The sequence below is a fragment of the Henckelia pumila genome, chromosome 2, assembly GCF_033568475.1.
Source record: "Henckelia pumila isolate YLH828 chromosome 2, ASM3356847v2, whole genome shotgun sequence".
NCBI classification, from domain to species: Eukaryota; Viridiplantae; Streptophyta; class Magnoliopsida; order Lamiales; family Gesneriaceae; genus Henckelia; species Henckelia pumila.
Genome location: NC_133121.1, coordinates 101,106,687 through 101,134,183, shown reverse-complemented (window position 1 = coordinate 101,134,183; position 27,497 = coordinate 101,106,687). Strand labels below are relative to the sequence as shown.

General features: G+C 34.9%; 2 protein-coding genes across 2 annotated transcripts; both read right to left on the bottom strand.

Annotated features, from left to right (window-relative positions):
- Positions 1-2,551: 2,551 nt before the first annotated feature.
- LOC140884771 (uncharacterized) lies at positions 2,552-5,617 on the bottom strand. Its single transcript, XM_073291617.1, has 3 exons — positions 5,397-5,617; positions 4,054-4,415; positions 2,552-3,290 (listed from the first exon to the last, which is right to left on the bottom strand). Exons 2-3 carry the CDS (start codon positions 4,411-4,413, stop codon positions 2,724-2,726), a joined length of 927 nt encoding a protein of 308 aa, XP_073147718.1. The 5' UTR covers positions 4,414-4,415; positions 5,397-5,617; the 3' UTR covers positions 2,552-2,723.
- A 15,154-nt stretch (positions 5,618-20,771) lies between these two features.
- Positions 20,772-22,481, bottom strand: LOC140878025 (uncharacterized). Its single transcript, XM_073281627.1, has 4 exons — positions 22,143-22,481; positions 21,725-22,055; positions 21,389-21,538; positions 20,772-21,103 (listed from the first exon to the last, which is right to left on the bottom strand). Exons 1-4 carry the CDS (start codon positions 22,479-22,481, stop codon positions 20,772-20,774), a joined length of 1,152 nt encoding a protein of 383 aa, XP_073137728.1.
- Positions 22,482-27,497: the final 5,016 nt, after the last annotated feature.

The following is a 27,497-nucleotide window of genomic DNA, read 5'->3' as shown; positions in this document are numbered from 1 at the left end:
GGAAAAGTGGTTCATAGTAACTACATTTGGTATTTTAACGTGAAGATCCTAAAATACCGCTAATTATACTAATTAAAATTTTAAAAAAAATAATACAAGAATAGTAAGAAAATAATATTTTATTCCCACTTTTTCAACTCTCACTTTCTGAACCTATCTCTCACGTTCATCTCTATTATTTTAAAAACATAAAACATTTCGTGTCCTTTTATCTTTTTTTCACTCAATTTTTCTTTTAATTATTGTATATTATGTAGTTTTCACACACAATGTGTGTGTGTTTTTGCTAGCATCAATAAAATCCAAACATAAATGTTAATTTTCGGGATATATGTTGTAAAGGTATCGTTTGGTATCTTATATTATTAATCTACGTATAACTTATCTTATCCAATATCGTGTTATTCTCGTTATATTATTTATCCATCTACTAATTATTTATTTAAATCAATCAAATCATTCATTATTTATCTTACATCAATCAAATCATTGAATTTAAATTACTATATTACCTCTTATAAATAATATTATTCATATTTTATTTATTGTTAAAATACAAAATGATAATTTATCATGTTTATATAAAATTTAATCAATCTAATCAAATAAACTATAATATATCAATCAAATCAAATATTATATTAACTATCATTATTTATTTATTTATTTATTAAATTATATTATTTATATGTATATTATTTATGTCACCCTTTATATTTATTTTTATGGGGTTGTAGAATTTGTGAGTTTGCGCCGCGCCCTGTAGAAACCTAGCTTAGTATATTTATCGCTCTTAATTAGTAAAGGATCCCAACAAATTGATTAAACAAAGACCAGTTATCCCAATTTAGTGGGTTAGTAGTTTGGGTATAACCTTTTCAATAATATTTAATATAATTAATTATCAAATTGCAATAAATTTATATATCAATTCAACATGATTCATAAACAGATATTTGATCCGAGAAATTTATCATCATAACTAAAATTGCAAAATATATCTAAAAATATTATTTTCTATAGTAAAGTTTAAAAATGTAAGTTTCGACAGATGTATAACGTTTTCACCAAAATCAATGTTATTATAGAATTACTGGATCATTAATGGGATGCATTTCGTTAACAAACTAGGCTTGACCTTGTCACAAAAAACTCATATGTAATTGAGTTCAAACTTACATCACATGAGAAACTCTCTCATCCAACAAAAAGAAAAAGAACATGGAGAAGAGAAAAAAAATGTTCATTTTTTTTCAGCATAATAATTTATTCAATAACGTCTCTTATGAAAGTATGAGACACTCTTATATATATATATATATACTAGTAAAAAATGCACACATTTTGTGTGTGTAGAAGATAAATGTTTTTTTAAAGCAAATCATGGAGTTAGTGGGAAGTTTTTAGTGAAATATTGGATAGAAAAGGGTAATTTTGGAATAAATAAATTTGGTATCCTTAAGATAGTTACTATAATAGACACATCTTTTATATAATAGTATATATATATATATATATATATATATATATATATCCATGAGATGGACGCTCTTAGGGGTGGGCAATCGGTTCGGGTAGTTCGGGTCCCGACCCGACCCGAAACCGATCGGGTGCAAAATTCGGGTAGATCGGGTTTTTAATCGGGTTCGGGTATTAACCAAACCCGATTAAAACTTAATCGGTTCGGTTTCGGGTAATAAAATACTATCCGAAATACCCGATCGGGTACCCGACTATCCAATTACTATTTTTTTAAAAAAAATATATATATATATATAAGTTATATGGGCTTTGGAATAGGAATAAGCTCATTAATTTCAATAAATTTGATTGATATTAACCTTCAATTGGAGAACCCGGTCATATTGTAAATTTGGATCAAATGATATTTAAATTTTTTTTTTGAAATTGATTTTTTTAAATCTTAATCAAATTATTTTTCATAATTTTTGTTTTTATTTATTATTCATTCTTCCATGGGAAAATCTTGTCGTAATTGGAAACCTATGATTCAAATGATTTTTTCATGCTCATTTTTTTTGTTTTTGAAATTGACACTAATAAAAAAAGAGCAAGAAAATTAAAATTATTTTTCTTCATTAGGCACAAGGCTAAAACCGAACCCGACCCGAACCCGATTTAATCGGGTATCCGGCTAGTCGAGTACCCGAGGTTGTCGGTTCGGTTTCGGGTAGTGCAAAACACAACCCGACTAATCGGGTACCCGATCCGAACTACCCGAAACCCGAATTACCCGACCCGTGCCCACCCTAGACGCTCTGATTCATAATTCAATGAAAACAATACTTAGTAATATTTTTTTATGAATCGGATCGAGTCGAAAACTCGTCTCACGAAATTAAAATATATTTCTGAAAAATTAAGCAATTTACTTTCACATGCCGATAAAAAACATCGCTAAAGAATAATTTTTAAAAAGAATATTCCCAAATACTATAAAGTAATGTTTGGAAGAACTTATTTTAAGTGATTCCAAGCTTTTAGGCTTTAGCCAATTAAATGTTTGAAAATTGTACCTAGAAGTTAAGAAACACTTAAAATAAATTATTGCAAACCTAAATGCAGTCATAGACAACATCATGCAACTACAAAGCATAACAAAGAGAACGAACTATAAAACTAAATGTGGCTTTGTTTTCATATCCCGAATTTACTTCACAAAACCAAAATAGATTGGGCCAGCACTTGATTCAAAATATCAACTAAAGTCGATTAGCCAATAACATTTTAACCATCACAACTCTTGCATCATCAGGAAGGCTGAAAAAGAGCTCCATGTCCGGAGTTTTGTTCACCAGAAGTCTCGCGACAATTATCTTCTCTCGCGTGGACAGTTCTGGAATCTTACCGAGTTCACCATAAACTTGTTTCCGCGCTTTTGATACCTCATACTCGTGTCCTAATCGTTTAATAATTTCACCAAAACTGACATTGACTGATTCAGAGAGATCAGCAATGGCCCTCAATGGATCATCGTAACAATGGTCTGAAAGCTTCCTCTTCCTTGGCATTTGCTTCTTTTCTGTCTCACTCTCTTGAGGACGACACACAGATACCTCATTTTCATCATCGAGCCCCTCATTGATGCAACAGTCGAATTCTAGTGCCACTTCTTTCTCCTTTTTCCCTGAATCTGTATTTATTTTTTGATCAGAATCAGAAAGATCTTCGGTATTTTCTATTATGATGGGATCATTGCCGTATATTTGACACCAGTCATTGTAATATGGCCAAGTCTTGTACCTCATTGTACGAGCACTGCTGTCTATCTGAAATGATGTTCAATGAAAAGCATAAGCAATGGAAACAACACATTTTACGGGTATCAAGGAAAAACCAATTGGCAATAACAAGCTGTAAAATAATGGAACACGAAAGAGATGAAAGCCAAGTAGCCAACTATTCAAAGATGAGCCAAGGTATTATCATTCTACGGAAGTATGTACGCTCTAAAACGATTAAGTCTGAATAAAAGGCATGCCACATACTGAATGCCTGAATCATTTCAAACCTATCCACTGCTGGTCTGTACGTACAGCTCTAAGCTCTAAGCTCTAAACGGAAGTAACATTGTCAATTAAATGAATTTATTCATATGATGACTAGAGAAACTAACCAAAGGGTGGTACTAGCTTCATCTCCTCTGTACTATATGGATTCATTAATATCATTGGTAGGAGTTTTATGTATCTAATGAAAGAAAAATAATGATCGCTAAATGTCAAAGAAAGCTGAGCACACTTTCAGAATATATATATATATATATGGATTCATTAATATCATTGGTAGGAGTTTTATGTATCTAATGAAAGAAAAATAATGATCGCTAAATGTCAAAGAAAGCCGAGCACACTTTCAGAAAATATATATATATATTGGAAAACTAAGAAGGGGAAAAAGCTAACAGAAAAATAAAGAAAAATATAATCACTGCAGGCATAAACAGAAAAATAAAGAATAATATAATCACTGCAAGCATAAACCAAAATCCCCAATTTTCAAGAGAGAATTCAAATCCAATTTCAAACAAACCTTCAAATATAAATCCCACACATCATCTTGAGCCTTAATCATATTCTCTTCTGCATTCCAATCAATTCCCCTTTGTGCCAAAATGCTTGTCAACATTTTATGACTTTTCTTCCAAACATGTAGCTTGGAATTTATGTGAGGCAAGGCCCTAATGTCAGTACCAGGAAAAGCTTTGACTATTGCCCTTTCAAGTACATGCAAATAACCTCCTCTAAAGCCGTTTTCCTTTTTCCACCCTTTGGTGATGATATCTTTAAGAGCACATATCAACACTTCCTCTTCTTTTACTGACCAAATTCGCCTGCATCCTTCCGATTTTGTTCCATCCCCTTGATTTTGTCTACTTGGTGCAGCCTCCATTTCTGAAATAGCAATACAGAAAACTATAATGACGGGAAGTAGGGAAATGAAACTTGAAACAGTTTTCTTAGCATCAAAGTAGCACTTCTGGTATGTGAGGAAAACCGAAACTTTTCTTTCAGCATCAGCCACCATTTGTCAGATGTTAACCATAACAAACATACTTGAACCGTCTAATTCATTCTAAGAATACAAAAGAAATCATAGGATATGTTTGCAAATGGAGATTTTGTAACAGATATTTTCAAGCACCCATAGGCCCACTAGTGCTAAAGGCTGGTTCTCAGCTTCCCCTTCTAATTTTCATGAGACAATTAAGAGGTTAACATTCGACCATCCTACTCTGTCCTAGTCAGAAGTCAAATATAATAGTCATTCACACATAATAGATACCAAAACCTTGTAGCCTTAGGAACAAAACTTGGACTACAGATTGAACAACTCTGAAGGCTACACCACATCGAGCGTGAAATTTGAACCGGGGATCGAGGAACCTTGGGCATATAAATCTCTCAGCGCACGCCCACTATTTCTGTTTGAAATGAATTATCACTTATGCAAGCGATCTCAGCTCACTTAACCATAGTTACTGGATTTTGTACCCACAATCTTGACACCACTCTCATTCATATAGCCCAACTTAAATTTTTTGTATACATCTATATAAAGATTAATGTAGCCAAGAATCCAAGTCCATCCAATTCTTTTGTTTTAGTTAACCAACCAAACTTGACCCAAATTCGATGCCCTTTTCCGCTCTACATACATAATACCTATCGATACTTTCCAAACAAGCATAAACTCACTGAAAACGTAATAAGAAGCACACTTCCAATTGAAGCCAGGAATTGATGAAAAACAGAAAGAAAACCCAAATATGTTCCACTGCAGAGCAAATTAGAGAGATTCTGGAAAACTACTATGGAAGAAACGATTCGGGTCTATGCTAAAACAAATAATAAAAAATATAAACCAACAATTACCGATTTCGATTGAAATTCCACCCCGAAACTGGCACTGGCCTACAACTGTGGGAGTATGATGACTTCGTTACAAAATCATTCGTCTCTGGGATTCAGACATCAGTCCCCGGCTCCAAAATTTTTAATTTTTAATTTTTAATTTACTATATTATTTTTGTTATATGTAAAACACGATAAACATGGATAGAGATTCTTGAGATTGTAGCCCAAAATTAATAAATATCAACTGAATCAAATTACGAGTATAATTATATTTTTAGGCGTGGAAATGTATACATTTTTTTGGGACTGAATCATAACTAATTTTTTGATCGAGGACTGAAAATCATTTCGCCCTTTTCCGACTAGCTTCACAATTTTTTGAAAATATAATTTTTATTCTTTTTACATATATATTTTACATTTTTTATTTCCAATTTAGTTATTCACTGTAAAATTGTAGTATATCTTAATCTCCAAAAATAATATACATATTGTTTTTTTATGTAGAAGATACATCTTGTTAATATGAATAATATTACATATCAAATTCTTAAGCACTCCTCAATTTTACACTCTCGTATGCATGATATTCAAATTTCTCTCATTTTGGTGTAAGATAAATTCATTTGTGTTTTTATTCGCGTAAAAACTTCTCAAGTGTTGCTCATTATCCGTGTGATCTTTTAACACCAGTAATCACTTATCCCCCTCTTCATCATTTGGTGTCACGCATAATCTCTCGCTTGAATTTGAAGAAAATGCTAAAAACGAAACTCCATTTAGTTTAAGAGTTGAAATTATGTTGATGTACAAACTATTGATAAATTATCAAATTGGTATACGAACTATAAAAAGTGTTTTAGGCCCTGTTTGGATTTGACAGACATTTTTTAAAAAAAGCACTTTTTTAAGCTATAATTTTTGGCTTTTGAAAAAGCTCTAATTTTGACTTTAAAAAGTGCTTATTTAAGCACTTTTTTGGTCAACCAAACACTTTATTAAATGAAAAGCACTTAAAAAAGTGCTTTTTTGGCCTAGCTTTTGAAACCAAATAGGGCCTTAATCGGTATGTGGGTAAATTGGAAAGTGAATACTTTTTACTTAAATTATTTTTAAGTTATACTACATTAAATTATGAGAACAATATTGTATCTCATGCATCCGAAAATAAGTGTTCATCATAAAAGTTATATATTATAAATAAAAAAGACATCTCTTTGTCAAATTGCCATTGTCTCAATTTACATGTACGTCGGATTGCCAAAAGTTTATGTATTAGAAATTTATGATCAATTTCATGGTTCTTTTTATTATTATATTTTTAATTAAATATAAATTAAACTATTTATTTATAAGCTATCATTTTATTATAATCTATTACTATTTATTATGTAAGAACACTCTATCATGGTCTCTTGGTATGATCTAAAAAACAAAAAATTAAAATAAATTAAAAAAAGTGGGAAGAAAAACGTGGGAAGATGCTTTTTTAAATAAAACTATTTATTATGTAGGAACACCATATCATGGTCTCTTGGTATGGTTTAAAAAAAACAAAAAATTAAAATAAAAAAAGTGGGAAGAAAAACGTGGGAAGATGCTTTTTTAAATAAAAAAACAATTATTTGAATTATAAAAAAAAATAATTAAAAACAATAGAAAAAATAATTACAAAAGTCGGAAGATGCGTGTATACGTGGGGTATTTAATTTATTTTCAGTTTCTAAAATAATTAAAAACGTGGGAAGTTATTTAAATTATTATTTTCAAATAATAATAATTGTTGTGCGGATTATTTGAATTATTTTCAGTTCGTATGATATTCCAAATAATAACCTAATTTCAATCTGTTGGAATTATTTGAATTATTATTTTTCCAATGATTTAATTAAAGTTTCCAAAACGTGGGAACATGCTGTACACTAAAACTACCCACTCAACATAAGTTAAAACTACTTTTCTCCCACATTGCACCAATTAAATATTCACATGCTCACACCACTCAATTTTCACAGCAGCAAGGGAAATTTCATACACTTTCATATTTTCAGAGCAGCAAGCAGCAATGTCGCATCGCATGAATGAAAGGCGTCAAATGCATACAACACGACAACGTCAGAGAAGACATACCATGACTGAAGAACGACGACAAAATTACCTTAATCGTCGTCGATCAAACTACCAAAGAAGACGAATGGATCAGACGCTATCTCAAACTGAGCAACAATTAAATGGTATGAACCCAACTTCAAAACAAATTCTGAAAATATGCTTATTTAATTCTCTCATTCTCGTGTCATAAAATGGGTAGGGGATGGTCATGTGGAGTTTTGAGACTTTATATTTTCTACAACCATATACCGTCATTTGCTTATGAATTTTTGGTAATATTCGAACAACACAATTCAAATTTCATGTACTTTGATGTTGGTGCATGGTAGTCATACGTTGTATTCATAAGCATGATTATTCCCATGGTATATTGTACGTCCAACAGATCAACAGCTTCAATGGAGACTATCTGATCGTAATCGACGACCGTTGATGAATGATGAACGAAAAAATAATTATTTAGCTCACCGTCAACAATACCTTATCAAAATTTAACGTCAAATTTCGAGAACAAAATTACATATTTTATTTACTCAATAATGTATTAATATTTGATTACTCCTGAATACGACTAATAATCTATAAATAAATATAGAAACAAGGTAAATAAGTTACTCAAACAATGAAAGTCTTCGAAAATGCTACATACTTAATACTTTCTTTATTAATTATTTTATTTAATTTAAATTTTAAAACATATATAAATAAAATTATTGTCATATTATTTAGTTAACATTTAACGAATTACTAAAAAATTAAATTACTTCCAAAGCTTTTTTTATAATTTTATAAATAACTCAACGTTCAATCGTTGTTAAAATATATATAACTAATATCATGGTAATTAATACGTTTCTCAAACTTACTTTCTTCTAAAAATTCAGAATGTTATTTATTATTTATATTTAATTTTATTTTCACAATGAATATAACTAAACTTATTATATAATCATTTAATTTAAATTTACTAAAATACTTAAAAAATTAATAACATGGTATTTTTATTCTTTAAATTACGTTCTCAAAAATATCCAAAATAATTTTAATGAAATTAATCACATTAATTGGCAGTAGGATGTATTTGATTAAAAATCATATGTATCCACACTCTTTTACGTAAGTGCATGCACACATGTTTTTTCTGATTAAAAAACATATGAATGGATCCACACTCTCCTTTATGTAAGAACACACATGTTTTTCCCCAAAAAAAACCATTTAATCATTAAGATTTTTAGATATCTGATCTTATATTAGTATTTTCGTATTTACGCATAAAATAATAGTGGCCATGGTATTTAAATTACTTCATAAAAAAAATACTAATAAGATCTTAAGTACATTAACTCAATGTAATTTCATGTAATAGGAAATATTGGTTATGATAAATTACATAAGAATTACATGAAACTTATAACTGAAAGGGGATATTTCATATTTTATTCACTCAATAAAATAATAATATTTCATTACTATTGAATTCGACTAATCTATACATAAATATTAAAACTAGGTAAATACGTTACTCAAACTTACATTTTTCGAAAATTCTAAGTACTTTCTTTATTAATTACTACCGAATAATGGACCATAAACTGTGAGATATTGTTATTGTTCTTTTTATTATAACACAACAATTTTACACAATCTAATTTTTTTAAATAAAAAAATTGTATCATGTAAATTTTCTTCATATGCAGATGGCCGCGTAGGGAAATCCACGATCTTTGAAGATGATGTAACGGTTGCTACTCAAGATGAAAAAGCTACTAACTTAGAAGATCGAAAAACTGGATGGCAAAGAGTATATTTTGTCATTAATATAATAGTGTTATTTATATTTTAATCTAATTTTACATGTGAATAATGAAATTGAAAGGCTAGAAGCCTGCAACTAATTTCTATGGGATGGAAAACTACTATAGGAATAAACGCTATTGACTTTGATCGATGGATTTTAAGATTTGTGCGGAAACAAAAGAGACATATGTAAGGCATGCCATGTATTTTTCTAATTTTGATGAAAAATTATATCTAATTTATTTTTTTTATCAAAATATAGTGCGAAAAGAATTGCTTGGATTGAAGGATGGGATTTGATAGAGGTATGATAATAAATGTTTTTTGTTTTAATTTTATATGCTCATGTAAATATCTCTTATAATATGGTTATTAATCATTATTTCACAATTGTATAGAAGGGAATATCGGCAAGAAGGAATGTGGAAGAAAGTACATTATTCAGGTACAAAAATCTATTCCTATATAGGATTAATAATTAGAACAATAAAATATCATCTTTTATAATAATTACATCGTGTATTTTACATTGACTATCTAACATTTTTTCTTACGCTCACAGAAAAAATAAAAGAAGTGTCAACGACCTTCATATAAAAGTGGTACCAAATAACAAATATTTTAACTATTTCCATATATTTAGTATTATAATTTTTATGTATTTTTCTAATTCGTTGTATGTTGTGTTTTTAGTATGACAACTATAAATCGAAACAAAGAGCACAATAAACACATAAATTTGGTCGATCAATAGGTGTGGAGATTTTCATCGATCGTTGTGGAATTCTTAGTGAAAGTAGTAATATTTTTTAACTTAAATTTGGTACTTTTAATGTATTAGATTAGATTTTTTTTTGTTTCCCTGATATATTTGTTGGTATAACATTAATGTTTAGGTAGTATTTGTAGCATATATATCTTATTATTACAAATCATCATTTTCTTACGTATTTCTTTTTGCAATTCATTATGTATTTGATTTGGCTTATTGCTATGTTGACTGGTCGATTTTTTTCATATATATGATATATGACAAGTGTTTATTAATTATATCAATTCAAAAACCTAGGTTTTATATGTAGACCAAACTATTTTACGTGAACTTTTCTTTAAATCAAGAATAATATAACCGAGGCCTGTAAAATTACAGTTTCCTTAAAACAGATTCGTCCCCTCCCGGATGTGCTCGGAGGATCACGATGAACGTCTGTTTCCCAAGATACAACGGTAGAACCCTGTAGTCACCCGACACTAAGGTACTACTTTGGCGAACTAAATATATACCTTCACGGTATCACGTATAAACTGAAAATCACGAGATGATAAACGAGTTGTGAGGGACACAAGAGCTGAAGCACGTAGTAGATGAAAGTCTACAAACGCACTAAATAAGCATGTATGAACACAAGAACATCACGAACAGGGGCACACATCAGTTGGAGCTCAGGACATGAAAGAAGAGCTCTGTATGCGAGGATGAAGAGGTTCTGTCTGCGAAGATGAAGAGGCTCGTAAGTGAGATGTAATGGAATTATCCTCAGTAGAAGCCAAGACCGAGAGTTTATAGCAACAACTCCATCATGCAAGCATTTTGCATGCAATTTTAAAGTGAAAGGTCACAAAGCAGCCACACAAGACAGATGAAGAATTAATGTTGATGGCCACCGAATTAATGTTGAGGGCAATTGGTGGCCATGGCACAACCTTCCATAATAAACAAATAAAACCGAGCACATGGGGGACACAATTAATAAATTTCATTCACAAATATCTAGATTAAGATTAGTCCAACAATCCCCCACATAAATGGAAATTGAAAGATAAACGAAGATATACGTGATAAAGTTCAACAGTTGAATCCTACATAGGATAGGTAGGTGTTACCCTTTGAACCTTCCCTTGTGAAAACATAGTAATTCACTGGTTAACAGTAGACGCGATGTCTTTGAACTGCACAACCATTTTAGTAAATTAAGATATACTTCACACAAGACTCTCTCTGATACAATTTAGTTCTCATGATCGTGTTCGTTTTGGCCATGAACACTTGTCTGGTACTGTGAAAGGGTCTAGAATTGTGTCTTGCAATTCCTTCGAAGCGGCCCCACTTCTCTCTCACATAGGTGATTCTATGTTTACTCCATCAGAATCATTAAAAGCCATATGCTTATCCTCTACACTCACTGTTTACAATACACTGGGGATAACTATAGTGACCCGCAATTAATCAAGGTAATTAAGAAAATTAATTACTAAATTTTGCCTAAAATTATCCGAAGTGGATCGGAAGCTCCGAAGCACGGATCGGAAGCCCCGATCGGGATCGGACGTTCCGTTGGAGGATCGAAGGTTTCGTTCTGGCTAGGGCTGGCGTCATCACCGACTTCAGCAAGATGACGTCACTGCTTATGCACGTGAGGTGACATCGGACATTCCGATGTCACGATCGGACGCTCCGTTCGCGATCGGACGTTCTGATCGCCGTCTATAAATAAGGGGTCCGAGCCCTCATTCTGTGCACCGATTTTCCCTCCTTTCCTCTGGTTTTCGAACCTTCTTACTTAGATCTACGGAGTTCTAGGCATCCTATTGGAAATCCGAAAGTTGCCTAGCGATCCCGGCGTCGTAGCGGAGGTGTGCCTAAGTTTTGAGGCGATTCTACACCAGCGGGCTGACGACGGACGAAGGTATAATTTGGCCTCCTAAAAATATTTAGGAGTATGAAATAACTTAGTTAAGGCTTTTAGAGCGTTTATAGTAATGCATGGACTTTTTCATGTGTAGACGCAGTAGAGCAGACTTGTAGGCTTTGGACCTAGATGGGTGTGCTAGGAGTTGACCTGCAGTGTTAGAGGTACGTAAGTACTGACCGAGATAGTCGGCATGATATTTATACATATGTGTGTGATGCATGATGTATGTGCTGTATTGGCTATGTTTTACTGTTTTTAGCACATGCATATGTTTTTACGGAGACTGCATCGGGATGATGTGAGTCATGACAGTTTCCATCAGTCGAGGCGATTCTTCCTGAGGATTCGTGTCTTGGGAATATACGAGTACCACGCGGAGTCGCTCTCTTGCCCGGTACTGTGTATTCCAGGCGCCATGAGTAAAGTGATTTAACCCTGATTTTTAAAGTCATGTGCATGCTCATATTTGTATTTATATCATTGCTTCCGTATTGAGCGTAGTCGCTTACGCCCTTTATGTTTCGTGTTTTGGGACACCTTGTGGCGGGTCAGGTCTGAGGCTGGACGGTCCCGGTGATTCCCAGCAGGGTTGAGGTTGCTACCGTGCAGAGGTAGTTTGTTAGGGATTCTGATACCCTAATTTCGATTTGGTTGTATAAAGAATTATACACTGTTTCTATCGTCGGTTGTATTCTTCCGATTGGATTTGTTGTACTTTGGAATTATCCGCTATTTAACGCTTTAATTATTGTTGCTTGCGCTAATCACTCTGATTAGGTAGTGGATCCAGGTAGGGTCGCTACATTCATTGGTATCAGAGCGCATTGCAACTGGGAATTAGTAAAGCGAATTTTAAGAGTTGTCTGTTGTTATTGACAGATGACAGATGATGATTACGAGAGTCAGGCTAGCGGTGGTCGTTGGGGTGATCCACCAAGGAGACATCACCGTAGACATCATCATGAGGATCATAGGCGTTTTAGTATGAGCCGTTTTCTTCAGATGGCTCCTAAGCCATTGGTGGGTGGCGAGGCTCCTGCAGTTGCTGAGGACTGGTTGGAGCATATGGAGAGTTGTTTTCGGGAGTATCAGTGTACTGAAGCCCAGAAGATGGAGACTTTAGCTTTTGTTCTAGAGGGAAATGCGAAGAGGTGGTGGAGAGCTACTTCTACTCCGTTTATTGCCGCCAGGGGTACCGCTACTTGGGCTGAGTTTAAGTCTTCCTTTGAGAAGCATTACTTTCCTCTAGCTTTGCGTCAGACGAAGGCGAGCGAGTTGCTGAGTTTGCGACAGGGTACTATGACCATTGATGAGTACCAACAGAAATTCTTTGAGCTTCTTTCTTTCAGTCCCCATATTGCGAGTAGCTCAGAGACGATGCACGATCTATTTCTTCAGGGCCTTAACCCTGACATTCATCAGTTGGTTGCCGTGGGCAGAGAGAGGAACTTCGAGAATTTGGTGAACAATTGTCACCAGGCAGAGGACAGTCTGCAGAGGAACAGGACTTTTGGATCTTCTGCATCCAGACCATCTAGCTCTTTGGGTCCAAGGGCCCAGTCTTTTAAGAGACAGGGTGGTACTTCTTCTTCTTCCGGATCTGGCGGTGTTCATCGTTTTGGTGATTCACGACGTTGTCATCAGTGCAAACGGAAGCATCACCCAGGACCGTGTCCTCATATCACTGGTGTTTGTTTTCAGTGCGGACAGGAGGGTCACATGAAAAGAGATTGTCCCACTTTGGTCGGTACAGTGAGTGGTTCGGGGAGTGTTGGTGGTTCTCAGACCACTATCTATCAGCCACCGCAGTATCAGCAGCAGCCTTCGCAGCAGCCGCATCAGCAGTCGCAGCCATCGCAGCGACATCATTCTCAGTCTTCTTCGAGAGGACAGTCATCGCACCCGCATGCTCAGGGGCAGGTGTTTGCGCTGAACCAGGAGCAGGCTCAGGCATACAGTGAGAACATGATTGCAGGTACTTTTAGTTTGTGCGGTTTTCCTACTTATCTTTTGATCGATACCGATGCTTCGCATTCATTCATATCAGCTCGGTTTGTTAAGAGGCATAGATTACCTTTTGTTTCCTTAGACATCTTGTTAGCGGTTTCGACTCCGATGGGTCAGGAAGTCTTAGCTAAGAGTCTTGTTTTGGGTTGTATTTTGGGATTTGAGGGACATCTGTTGAGCGCTAACCTGATGGTTTTAGCGATGGATGACTTTGATGGTATCATCGGGATTGATCTTCTGAGTTCGTATCGAGCGGTAGTGGATTGCTACCAGAGATTTGTCCAGTTTCGCCCCGAGGCTGAGGATGCTTGGTATTTCTATGGTGAGGGAGCGCGACCCCCGATGCCAGTGGTTTCTGCTCTGAAAGCCCGGCGTGTTTTAGAGTCTGGCGGGAAAGGCTACCTGATCTATGCGATTGATGCATCCTTAGAGGGTCCGGACATGGAGGAGATACCAGTAGTCAGTGAGTTCCCGGATGTGTTTCCCGACGAGATTCCAGGGTTACCACCTGTGCGAGAGATCGAGTTTGGCATTGACTTATTGCCAGGGACAGCGCCGATTTCCCGATCACCGTATCGATTAGCTCCATCTGAGATGCGAGAGTTGCAGCAGCAGTTGCAGGATCTTCTTGATAAGGGCTACATTCGACCCAGTGTTTCACCTTGGGGAGCCCCGGTTCTATTCGTCAAGAAGAAGGATGGTTCGATGCGTTTGTGCATTGACTATCGTCAGTTGAACAAAGTGACAGTAAAGAACAAGTATCCTCTCTCACGGATTGACGATCTGTTTGATCAATTGCAGGGTACTACTGTCTATTCCAAGATCGACTTGCGTTTTGGGTATCATCAGTTGCGAGTTAGAGACGAGGATGTTTCGAAGACAGCATTTCGTACTCGATATGGGCACTATGAGTTCTTAGTGATGCCATTTGGTCTGACGAATGCTCCAGCTGTTTTCATGGATTTGATGAACAGTGTTTTCCGAGAGCTCTTGGATAAGTTCGTTGTAGTGTTCATCGATGACATCCTTGTGTATTCTCGTAGCATGGATGAGCATGTCTTTCATATTCGTACTGTTTTACAGACCTTGCGAGAGCATCAGTTGTATGCTAAGCTCAACAAGTGTGACTTCTGGATTGACCGAGTTGTGTTCCTTGGTCATGTCATTTCTAGAGATGGAGTATCAGTGGATCCTAGCAAGACAGAGGCTATTCTTAATTGGTCGCGCCCGATGACAGCATCTGAGATTCGTAGTTTCTTGGGTTTGGCCGGATACTACCGTCGATTCGTGGAGAATTTCTCTCAGACATCCAGGCCTTTGACACAGTTGACGCGAAAGGATGTTTCTTTTGAGTGGTCTTCCGCGTGCGAAGACAGTTTTCGTGAGTTGAGACGTCGATTGACGACTGCTCCAGTACTATCCTTGCCGACTGGATCTGGTGGTTTCGTAGTCCACACCGATGCTTCTCTTCAGGGTTTGGGGTGTGTGTTGACTCAAAATGGGCATGTGATTGCCTATGCCTCCAGGCAACTAAAGACTCACGAGGAAAATTATCCCGTACATGATCTATAGCTTGCAGCCATTGTCTTTGCTCTGAAGATATGACGTCATTATTTGTACGGTGAACGATTCCAGATTTTTACTGATCATAAGAGTTTGAAGTACCTGTTCACTCAGGCAGATTTGAACATGCGACAGCGCCGTTGGATGGACTTGCTGAAGGACTATGATTGCGAAATCAATTACCATCCAGGATCTTCTAATCTGGTTGCTGATGCGCTTAGTCGCAAGATTTATTTGAGTTCCCTTCGTACCAGTGCAGTGTCACGAATGGTCGAAGAGTGTTGTTTCTTGGGTTTCACTTTCCGTCATAAGAAGGAACAACAGGGAGTTCATGTTGCGTCTGTGCTTGCCGAGCCAGCCTTGTATAGACGTATTCGTGAGGCACAGGGTGTTGATCCCAAGATTCAGAGATTTGTCTGATTCACTGAGGGTGAGAATTCAGCTGGTTTCCATTTTCAGGCGGATGGTTTGTTGTGTCTTTCTGGCCGTGTGGTTGTGCCTGACGATTCCACACTTAGAGACGAGATCTTATCGCAAGCTCATCATAGTAGGTTCTCAGTACATCCTGGCAGCATGAATATGTACAAGGATCTACGTACTCGATTTTGGTGGAAAGGAATGAAGCGCAGCGTTTATCAGTTCGTGTCCCGATGCCTTGTGTGTCAGCAGGTCAAGGCAGAGTATCGTCGACCCGGAGGTCTACTTCACAATCTCGATATTCCTGAGTGGAAGTGGGAGCATGTGACGATGGACTTTGTCACACACTTGCATATGTCTTCCAGGAATTGCGACGCGATTTGGGTTGTTGTTGACCGATTGTCGAAATCCGCGTATTTCTTACCATATAACCGGGATTTCACCTTCGACAGGATGGCACGGCTGTATGTGCAAGAGATTGTCCGTTTGCATGGTATTCCACTAAGTATTGTGAGCGACAGAGATCCTCGTTTCACCTCAAGATTTTGGGGGAGCTTTCAGCATGCTCTTGATACCACTTTGAGTTTGAGCACATCGTATCATCCAGAGACTGATGGACAATCGGAGAGGACTATCCGTACTCTCGAGGACATGCTTCGAGCTACCGTAATGGATTTTGGCCCAGCATGGCATGATCATTTGCCATTGGTGGAGTTCGCTTATAACAATAGCTACCATAGCAACATTGGCATGGCACCATTTGAGGCTCTTTATGGACGTCGTTGTCGTACACCTTTGTTTTGGGACGAGGTTGGTGAGCGGCAGGTGGAGGGTCCTCAGATGATTCAGTAGATGACTGATGCAGTAGAATTGATCCGACGCAGGATTAAGGCATCCCAGGATCGACAAGCTAGCTACGCGAACACTCACCGTAGGCCACTTCATTTTGAAGAAGGAGAGTATGTATTCTTGCGTGTATCACCTTTCCGGAAGGTGATAAGGTTTGGTCTCAAGGGTAAGTTGTCACCAAGATTTATTGGTCCTTTCGAGATTCTCGAGAAAGTTGGAGACGTGGCTTATCGTCTAGCCTTGCCACCGAATCTTTCGAAGATTCATGATGTGTTTCACGTGTCTTTGTTGAGACAGTACGTGGCGGATCAGTCCCACATCTTGCGTCCGACTGAGGTGCAACTAGACCACGATTTGTCATATGTGGAGAAACCTCTCAGGATTCTCGACAGGAAGGACAAGGTGCTTCGTAACAAGCACATACCGTTGGCGATGGTACAGTGGCAACGCAGAGGTACAGAGGAAGCTACTTGGGAGTTGGAGAGTCGGATGTTAGCCGAGCACCCCGAGTTGTTTTAAGATTTTGTACTCTGTTGTATCGAATGTATATTGTTCAGTTGTAATAAGAGCATTGATTTTGCGTACTATGTTTTCCTTAAGATGTGATTTCGAGGACGAAATTTTTTAAGTGGGGGAGAATGTAGTGACCCGCAATTAATCAAGGTAATTAAGGAAATTAATTACTAAATTTTGCCTAAAATTATCCGAAGTGGATCGTAAGCTCCGACGCACGGATCGGACGTTCCGTTGGAGGATCGGAGGTTCCGTTCTGGCTAGGGCTGGCGTCATCACCAACGTCAGCAAGATGACGTCACTGCTTACGCACGTGAGGTGACATCGGACGTTCCGATGTCATGATCGGACGCTCCGTTCGCGATCGGACGTTCCAATCGCCGTCTATAAATAAGGGGTCCGAGCCCTCATTCTGTGCACCGATTTCCCCTTCTTTCCTCTGGTTTTTGAACCTTCTTACTTAGATCTACGGAGTTCTAGGCATCCTATTGGGAATCCGAAAGTTGCCTAGCGATCCCGGCGTCGTAGCGGAGGTGTGCCTAAGTTTTGAGGCGATTCTACACCAGTGGGCTGACGACGAACGAAGGTATAATTTGGCCTCCTAAACATATTTAGGAGTATGAAATAACTTAGTTAAGGCTTTTAGAGCGTTTATAGTAATGCATGGACTTTTTCAAGTGTAGACGCAGTAGAGCAGACTTGTAGGCTTTGGACCTAGACGGGTGTGTTAGGAGTTGACCTGCAGTGTTAGAGGTACGTAAGTACTGACCGAGATAGCCGGCATGATATTTATACATATGTGTGTGATGCATGATGTATGTGCTGTATTGGCTATGTTTTACTGTTTTTAGCACATGCATATGTTTTTACGAAAACTGCATCGGGATGATGTGAGTCATGATAGTTTCCATCAGTCGAGGCGATTCTTCCTGAGGATTCGTGTCTTGGGAATATACGAGTACCACGCGGAGTCGCTCTCTTGCCCGGTACTGTGTATTCCAGGCGCCATGAGTAAAGTGATTCAACCCTGATTTTTAAAGTCATGTGCATGCTCATATTTGTATTTATATCATTGCTTCCGTATTGAGCGTAGTCGCTCACGCCCTTTATGTTTCGTGTTTTGGGACACCTTGTGGCGGGTCAGGTCTGAGGCTGGATGGTCCCGGTGATTCCCAGCAGGGTTGAGGTTGCTACCGTGCAGAGGTAGTTTGTTAGGGATTCTGATACCCTAATTTCGATTTGGTTGTATAAAGAATTATACACTGTTTCTATCGTCGGTTGTATTCTGCCGATTGGATTTGTTGTACTTTGGAATTATCCGCTATTTAATGCTTTAATTATTGTTGCTTGCGCTAATCACTCTGATTAGGTAGTGGATCCAGGTAGGGTCGCTACAATAACCCCCATAGTGATCTACCAAACCAGTGTTATTAGGTTGTCCCATTGAACCTAGTTATTGGGATCTCCAGTCAGCTTAGGTTGGGTTTTCCTTCGCACCAATTTATTCTTTATGCTTCAGTCTCATTCCTTTTGATGATTTTGCAACTAACTCTCTGTTTAACCCTTTGGTTAACGGATCCGCTATATTATCCTTTGATTTTACATAATCAATAAAGATAACTCCAGTTGAGAGTAGTTGTCTAATGGTATTGTGCCTATGACGTATATGTCTAGACTTACCATTATACATATTGCTTTGTGCTCTTCCGATTGCAGATTGACTATCACAATGAATGCAAATAGCCGGTATAGGTTTTACCCATCCTGGAACATCTTCTAAGAATAGACGCAACCATTCAGCCTCTTCAACACACTTATCAAGTGCTATAAACTCAGATTCCATCATGGATCTGGCTATTACAGTTTGTTTAGAATATTTCCATGCAATTTCTGCACCTCCTAAAGTGAATACAAATCCACTTGTAGATTTTGAATCTTTCATATCAGATATCCAGTTTGCATCACTGTATCCTTCAATAACAGCGGGATATCTAGTATAGTGCAGCCCATGGTCACGAGTGTATCTTAAATACCTTAGCAATCTGATAATTGCTTTCAGTGGTCAGCTCCTGGATTACTCGTGAATCTGCTCAATTTGCTTACAACATATGCTATGTTTGGTCGTGTACAACTCATTAAGTACATCAGACTTCCAATGACTCGAGAGTATTCTAATTGGAAAATACTCTCACCCCGATTTTTTGATAGATGTTGACTTGTATCTATCGGGGTTTTAGCCAATGCAGTGTCATCCTTACTGAATTTTTCAAGTATTTTGTGCACATAATGTGACTGACTTAGAACTATCCCTTCTGATGTTCTATGTATTTTATTTCCAAGGATGACTTCGGCTAATCCCAAATCTTTCATGTCGAATTTTGAGTTCAACAATTTCTTAGTGGATTGAATCATCTTATCATTACTCCCGATGATAAGCATGTCATCTACGTAGAGACATAAAATGACATATCCATTTTTAGTGTCCTTAACGTATACACATTTATCACATTCATTTATTTTAAATCCACTTCCTAGCATGACTTTATCAAATTTTTCATGTCATTGTTTTGGTGCTTGCTTTAAGCCATACAAAGACTTCACCAATTTACAAACCTTATTTTCTTGCCCACGTGCAGAAAATCCCTCAGGTTGTTCCATGTAAATTTATTCTTCTAAATCTTCATTTAGAAAAGCAGTCTTTACATTCATTTGGTGTACTTCAAGATTCCGCAAAGCGGCAATTGCAAGTATCACCCTGATTGAAGTTATTCTCGTTACTGAAGAATAAGTGTCAAAGTAATCAAGCCCTTCACGTTGACGGTAACCCTTGATTACCAATCTGGCTTTATACTTATCTATTGTTCCATCTGATTTCATCTTCCTTTTGAAAATCCATTTTGAACCTAGAGGTTTACTTCCTGGAGGAAGGTCCACTAGTTTCCATGTATGATTTTGCAAAATAGATTCTATTTCAGAATTTATAGTCTCTTTCCATTGAGGTCCTTCAGATGAATTCACAGCTTCATTGAAGCTTTGAGGTTCACTTTCCATCATGAAAGTGATGAAATCCGGACCAAAGGATTTCTCAATTCTAGCTCTCTTGCTTCGTCTAGGTTCAACCTCGTGATTAACCTCTTGTTCCATTGTCTCGTGAGATTTTTTGGATGAACCTGGTTCTTCATTAGATTTGTAAGGGAACACATTTTCAACAAAATGAAGCATTTCTTGATTCCATTATTGTATTCTTATGAATGTCAAGTATTTGAGATTCATATACAATAAATCGATAAGCGCTACTGTTGTGAGCATATCCAATGAAAATACAATCAACAGTTTTAGGTCCAATCTTGACCTTTTTCGGAGTAGGTACAACTACTTTAGCAAGACACCCCCACACTCGCAAATATTGATATGAAGGTGTTCTTCCTTTCCATAACTCTTATGGACTTTTATCTTGCTTCTTTCGGGGTACCTTATTTAAATGGTAATTAGCTGTTAGAACAGCTTCCCACCACATGTTCTGTGATAAACCAGAACTCAATAACAGTGCATTCATAATTTCTTTCAAAGTGCGATTTTTCCTCTCTGCAACACCATTTTGCTGAGGAGAATAAGGTGCAGTTCTTTCGTGTTTAATACCATGTTGAGAACAAAACTCAGCAAAAGGTGATTCATACGCACCTCCACGATCGCTTCTTAGCACCTTAATTTTCTTATCAAGTTGGTTTTCAACTTCACTTTTATAGTGGACAAATTTTTCAATAGTTTCATCTTTACTTTTAAGAAGATACACATAACAATATTTTGTGCTATCATCAATAAAAGTAATGAACTATTTATTTTCACCACGTGTTTGCACTCCTTTTAAATCACATATATCAGTATGAATTAAATCAAGGGGTCCATTATTTCTTTCAATGGATTTAAAAGATGATCTTGTTAGTTTTGCCTCAACACAAATTTCACATTTGTGGTTTTTATCAATATGAAATGTGGGTATGTTTTTCAAGTTAATTAATGTACGAATTGTATCATAATTAACATGTCCTAGTCTACCATGCCACAAATTGGAAGACTCGAGCAAATAAATAGAAGCATTCACTTTATTTATTTTCGGCTTAATAGCCATTACATTGAGCTTAAACAAGCCATTACAAACATAATCCTTTCCAACAAACATTCCACATTTGGACAAAACAACCTTATCTGACTCAAAAACAATACGAAAACCATGCTTATTCAAAAGCGAACCAGACACCAAATTCATTCGAATTTATGGCACATATAATACATTGTTAAGAGTCAGCTCTTTCCCGGATGTCATTTTCAAGATCACTTTCCATTGTCCTTTGATATCAGAGGTAGCAGAACTGCCCATAAACAATTTTTCACCATTCTCTGATTCATCAAGAGTAGCAAACATGTCCTTGTCGTAACAAACATGACAGGTGACACCAGTGTCAATCCACCATTCTCTTGGATTTGATCCAACCATATTTACTTCAAAAATGACAGCACAGAGGTCCATGTTTGAAACCTCTTTAGATATGTCCTCCAAGAGATTTGTCTCACGGTTTCTTTTCGGTTTCTTGCATTCAGCAGACTTGTGGCCCGGACCGCCACAAATATAGCACTTACAAAGAAACTTTTTTTTGAACGTGTCTTTCTTTGGGCCCAACTTGGAGCCTCCACCAGCAAATCTCTTTGCCTTTGAATTTTTCTTCTGCTCAACAATATGAGCTTTAGCAGCACTTGGAGAATACAATCATTTTTCAGAACTCTTGTTATCTTCCTCGATACGAAGTCGAACAATGAGCTCTTCAATATTCATCTCCTTTCGTTTGTGTTTCAGATAATTCTTGAAATCATTCCAAGCCGGAGGCAACTTCTCAATTATAGCTGCCACTTGGAAAGTTTCACTAAGCACCATGCCCTCCTCGTGTATCTCATGCAAGAGCACTTGTAGTTCTTGAACTTGGCTGATCACTGGTTTAGAGTCAATCATCTTGTAGTCTAACAATTTACCGACAATAAACTTTTTAGCCCCAGCATCTTTGGTTTTATATTTTCGATCCAAAGACTCCCATAACTCTCGGGCCGTCTTTTTCTCACTATACACGTTGTACAGTGAATCAGCCAAACCATTCATTATATAATTTCTACACAACAACACTAGTAGTCTGCATGTCTCCCTCAACAGATTTGGGAGCATCCTCAGAGAGGAACCTTGCTAAATTCAAGGTGGTCAAGTAAAACAACATCTTTTGTTGCCACATTTTGAAATTCAAGCCCTTGAATTTCTCCGGCCTATCAGCATGGCTTAAAGTCATCGTAGCGGCAGCACCGGGAAGAGTTACCTTTGGAATATTCGAGTGAGTCGAAAAAGCGTCCATATATGAACTTGATTCACGTAACCGAATCACACGAAGAAAATTTGTTTTAAGTTTGTAGACCAAACTATTTTACGTGAACTTTTCTTTAAATCAAGAATAATATAACCAAGGCCTGTAAAATTACAGTTTCCTTAAAATAGATTCGTCTCCTCCCGGATGTGCTCGGAGGATCACGATGGACGTCTGTTTCCCAGGATACAACGGTAGAATCCTGTAGTCACCTGGCACCAAGGTACTACTTTGGCGAACTGAATATATACCTTCACGGTATCACGTATAAACTGAAAATCACGAGACGATAAACGAGTTGTGAGGGACACAGGAGCTGAAGTACGTAGTAGATGAAAGTCTACAAACACACTAAATAAGCATGTATGAACACAAGAACATCACGAACAGGGGCACACATCAGTTGGAGCTCAGGACATGAAAGAAGAGCTCTGTATGCGAGGATGAAGAGGTTCTGTCTGCGAAGATGAAGAGGCTCGTAAGTGAGAGGTAATGAAATTATCCTCAGTAGAAGCCAAGACCGAGAGTTTATAGCAACAACTCAAACATGCAAGCATTTTGCATGCAATTTGAAAGTGAAAGGTCACAAAGCAGCCAGACAAGACAGATGAAGAATTAATGTTGATGGCCACCGAATTAATGTTTAGGGCAATTGGTGGCCATGGCACAATCTTCCATAATAATCAAATAAAACCGAGCACATGGGGGACACAATTAATAAATTCCATTCACAAATATCTAGATTAAGATTAGTCCAACATTATAATCACCATATTGAATAGGATGTCATATATGAAACAAATGTACAAAATATAAAAAAAAAACTAACATATAGAAATATAATATATATCTTTGTTTATTATGGGATAATGCACCTAGTCAAATTAAATTTCGTGTTTCTGATTACATTGTTATTTAAATTAAATTATGATTGATAATTTGTGGTTGTTGGGATTATTATTTTCACTCTACATTTGTTTATATTATGATTGTTAATTTGTGGTTGTTGAGATTATTATTTTCACTCTACATTTGTTTCTATACATTCAATTTTTTGAATTTCTATATTGATGATGATATTGATATCTATACAATTATTGTGATAAAAAAATTTGGTTGTACACCAACTTTAATATTTAATATGAGTACATACCACACGCAATATATTTATTTATAAAAACATCATCGTATCATATTAAAATTATATTAAAATTTAATTATTTCACACACGCAACGAGTGTGCCTCGGTCGCTAGTATATATAAAGAGAAACGCATCATTTTATTATATATTTATAAATACCTTATGTATATATATATTATTTTTTTAGCATATAATTTACTTGTTTTTTTTAATAATTTACTTGTTATATACATATATAATATTACTTAATATTTATAACATTTATATAAATTATACAATTAGTATGGTATAATTATTATAATATAAATTTAAAATAGATATAATGAAACGTAATAGATTTTTTATATAAGATGTTGAAAATTGAAACATTATATATTTTTATTGAATACATGTAATATAGATTTTTTGTTGAAATAATGAAATATTTGATAGAGTTTTTTACAACTTTAATTGTGCAAAACCTTTTTTTTAATTCATTCTTTTATCCTTTAAATATGTATTTAATTTTTTAAAAAAATAAAAGGTTCGGCCCGAACTGTAGGACCGAGCGTTTGCCGCTTTACAAACCTATAACTGGTGGTAATAGTGCAACTCAAATATTTTAAACCGCACAGCAGTCCAAGCGTCATGGTTCGATCGCTCTATCGAGCAAGGACAATTCTTGAATGTGACTTGAGAGAAAAATCTTGAATTCTTCTACTTCTTTGCTTCAGTCTTCTTTGTTGTGTTTTCTTCTTGGTCATCTGCCCCCTATTTATAGCTGAAGGATGCAGATTTCTACCATTTTTATTTGATGAGGTGTCGCAATTTGATTGACTCCTCCTGATTTATTTGGTGATTATCTTCCATTAATCACAAGATTTGATTTTAAATACTAAAAAAATTAATATTTTCTTCTATTTGATGCAAGATTTGATCTCAAATACTAAAAATATTAGCATTCTCTTTCAATTTGTGCAAGATGCAATATTGATTTAAAAATTTTGATTTGATAACAAAATATATTAAAATATCAATTAATTAATTAATTATTTTTTAGGAATTTAATATTCCCAAAAATAGCTAATTGTTTTATTGATATTTAATTATTTCGTACTTGCCATATTTGAAGGTTGACAAATTTAATTCTCTACACTTGGTTCTTGCGAATCGTGACAAGGTCTAGTTTATTTGCTTGTGTGCATGTATTTTTTTAATGATGTGATAAATCATAGTCACTATCTTTCAACACTCAATGAGTAAAACTCTGGGTCAACACACTAGCATGCAATTACGTTAACCAAATATTAGATAAACCGCATTAAAATAAGTTATGTGCGATATGATCGTAAAAAAAATGTTGACATGAGAAATCTGTTATGGGTCCATCCCACATTTGTGTGTGATGATGAGTTTTCAAGCATATATATATATTCCAATGTCATCCATATATGCAAATTATATGCACGTTTTGAGGGGTCTGAGAGGGAAGATAGTAGTCCCCATATACTCAAGAAAAACAGAACGAGTGAAAATATAACTTGAGAGAAAGATGTTATGTTATTTCTTCTGTGAACATTCTTTTGATTTTTGTGGAATTTTAGTAGCTAGTTCGTGACAATATATATGGGTATCAAGATTAGCGGATCATAATCATTTGATTGATTTATTTGACCTGTTATATTGCACAAAAAGAGGATAAAATGTAATTAATGTGTTGTGTTATTTCACGAGTCTAGATTTAGGGCCCGTTTTGTTACAGAAGCCATGAGGGAAAAAAAAAATTTGGTGTAAATAAAGCACTTTTCAAAAAAATTGTTGTGTTCGGTTACAAAAATTATTTTTTAAAAAACACTTAAATAAGTATTTTTTTTAAAAGTTATATTTATGGCTTTTGGGCTTTTACTTAGCTACATTTTTTTTAAAAAATAAAAGCACTTATTAACATTAAAATGACTTCTGATTTTCTTTAAATTTTTTTTATAAAAACACCTTAAAAAGATGAATTTATTTAAGTGTGTTTTAAATTACAACTTACAACGTTTATATCCAAATTGGATTATTGACTTTTCCCAACTAATTCGATCTCATAGTTATCTATCCAATACTCACTTAATCCACAAACTCGGATATTTGTACGGACAAATGCTCGGGTCTATGTTAGGTCCACTTTAAATAGTTATATATATTTATCCCTACAAAAAAAAAAAAACCATATTTGCCAATAAAAATATTTATTTATTGTCTCGCTAAATCACACACAAAACCTTATCCAATTAACTTGATAAAAAATTGATTGTAACAAAAATAGGTGTGTATTTGATGTAAAGATTTAATAATTTTTTAAAAATAACAGATTTTTGTTGAGTTCATAAATTTTTATTAACTTATATATAATTGTACGGATTTGTAAAAGATTTTGATAAACTCTTCTGGATTTACGTTTGAAAGATTTTTACAGCATTCATAAACTTTTTCACACACATGTTTCAATGAAATTTATGATTTAAAAATAAACTAGTTATACCTAAAAATAAAAAATAAGTACATTAAAATATATTTAATTAATATCATTTAATAAAATTTTCATATGTTTATTTGTGTTAGTGACAAAATTTTAATATCAGAAGTTATAAAATAAATATAAGCAAGTTATTTTTATCAGTTATATAACAAAATATCAATTGTTCTTTTTTCTAAAAAAAATCTGTAAAAAAATTTGTTATAATATTTTTTTCTCACTTTTTTAACTCACATGTTCAACTATTTAAAATTTTAAAATATTGTAATTTTTTGTTTATATTTTATTATAATTAGTTGTATAAATTGCGTGTTAAAAAAATCATTTTCAAAATTTCAACTGTCAAAAGTTTTAATTTAAAAAATTGAAATTTATAGCTTTTTGAAATTGATTTTGATTTCAAATTGTAAACAGTTTTATAAAAAATTTACAAGAGAAGGGGAGAAAGAAATGAAATTAGAAATCTGTCAAAAATTTTAGGTTCAAATAAAGATAATTCTTGAGATTTATTATTGTATCTTATGCTTTAAAATTTGTACTTAATGATTTTCATGGAGCCTGTAAAATTCTATTGAAATTTTATGTCAATGTTTTGATAACTGAACCGGTAAAACCTTTAAAAAATAGTTCAATCGATCAAACCGAAATATTGCTATATTATATAAAATAATAATATAATATCATAATTGATATATTTTAAAATTTTAAAAACCTTATATATATATATATATATATATATATATATATATATATACTATTATATAAATGATGAACACCTTATAATAACTACTTTGAGGATACACAAATTACTTATTTCAAAATTAACCTTTCTATCAACTACCCAATAAATTACTTCCACTCCTCCATGTTTTACTTTAAATATATATATATAAATATTTAAAAAAAAATTACACATACAAATGCATTTTTCGCTAGTAATAATAATATATACTAGCCGCGCTGCACACGCGGTGCGTGTGTAACGTTATATATAAATATTATGTTATGTGTATATAATATAAATTTATTTTTTTCAAGTCTTTGATTAATTTTTTTTTTTTTTTGCAATTTTATAATTTTGTGGGATTTTTTTTAAAAAAAAAAAAATTAAATGAGAGCAT

Coding starts and splice junctions, on each gene's coding strand:
- LOC140884771 (XM_073291617.1), bottom strand. CDS start 4,413: ATGGAGGCTGCACCAAGTAGACAAAATCAAGGGGATGGAACAAAATCG. Junction 3,291..4,053: donor TGTGGGATTTATATTTGAAG/GTTTGTTTGAAA, acceptor ACATCATTTCAG/ATAGACAGCAGTGCTCGTAC.
- LOC140878025 (XM_073281627.1), bottom strand. CDS start 22,481: ATGAATGGTTTGGCTGATTCACTGTACAACGTGTATAGTGAGAAAAAG. Junction 22,056..22,142: donor TGAATATTGAAGAGCTCATT/GTTCGACTTCGT, acceptor ATTGTTGAGCAG/AAGAAAAATTCAAAGGCAAA. Junction 21,104..21,388: donor GTCTTCCAATTTGTGGCATG/GTAGACTAGGAC, acceptor TTAAAAGTAAAG/ATGAAACTATTGAAAAATTT.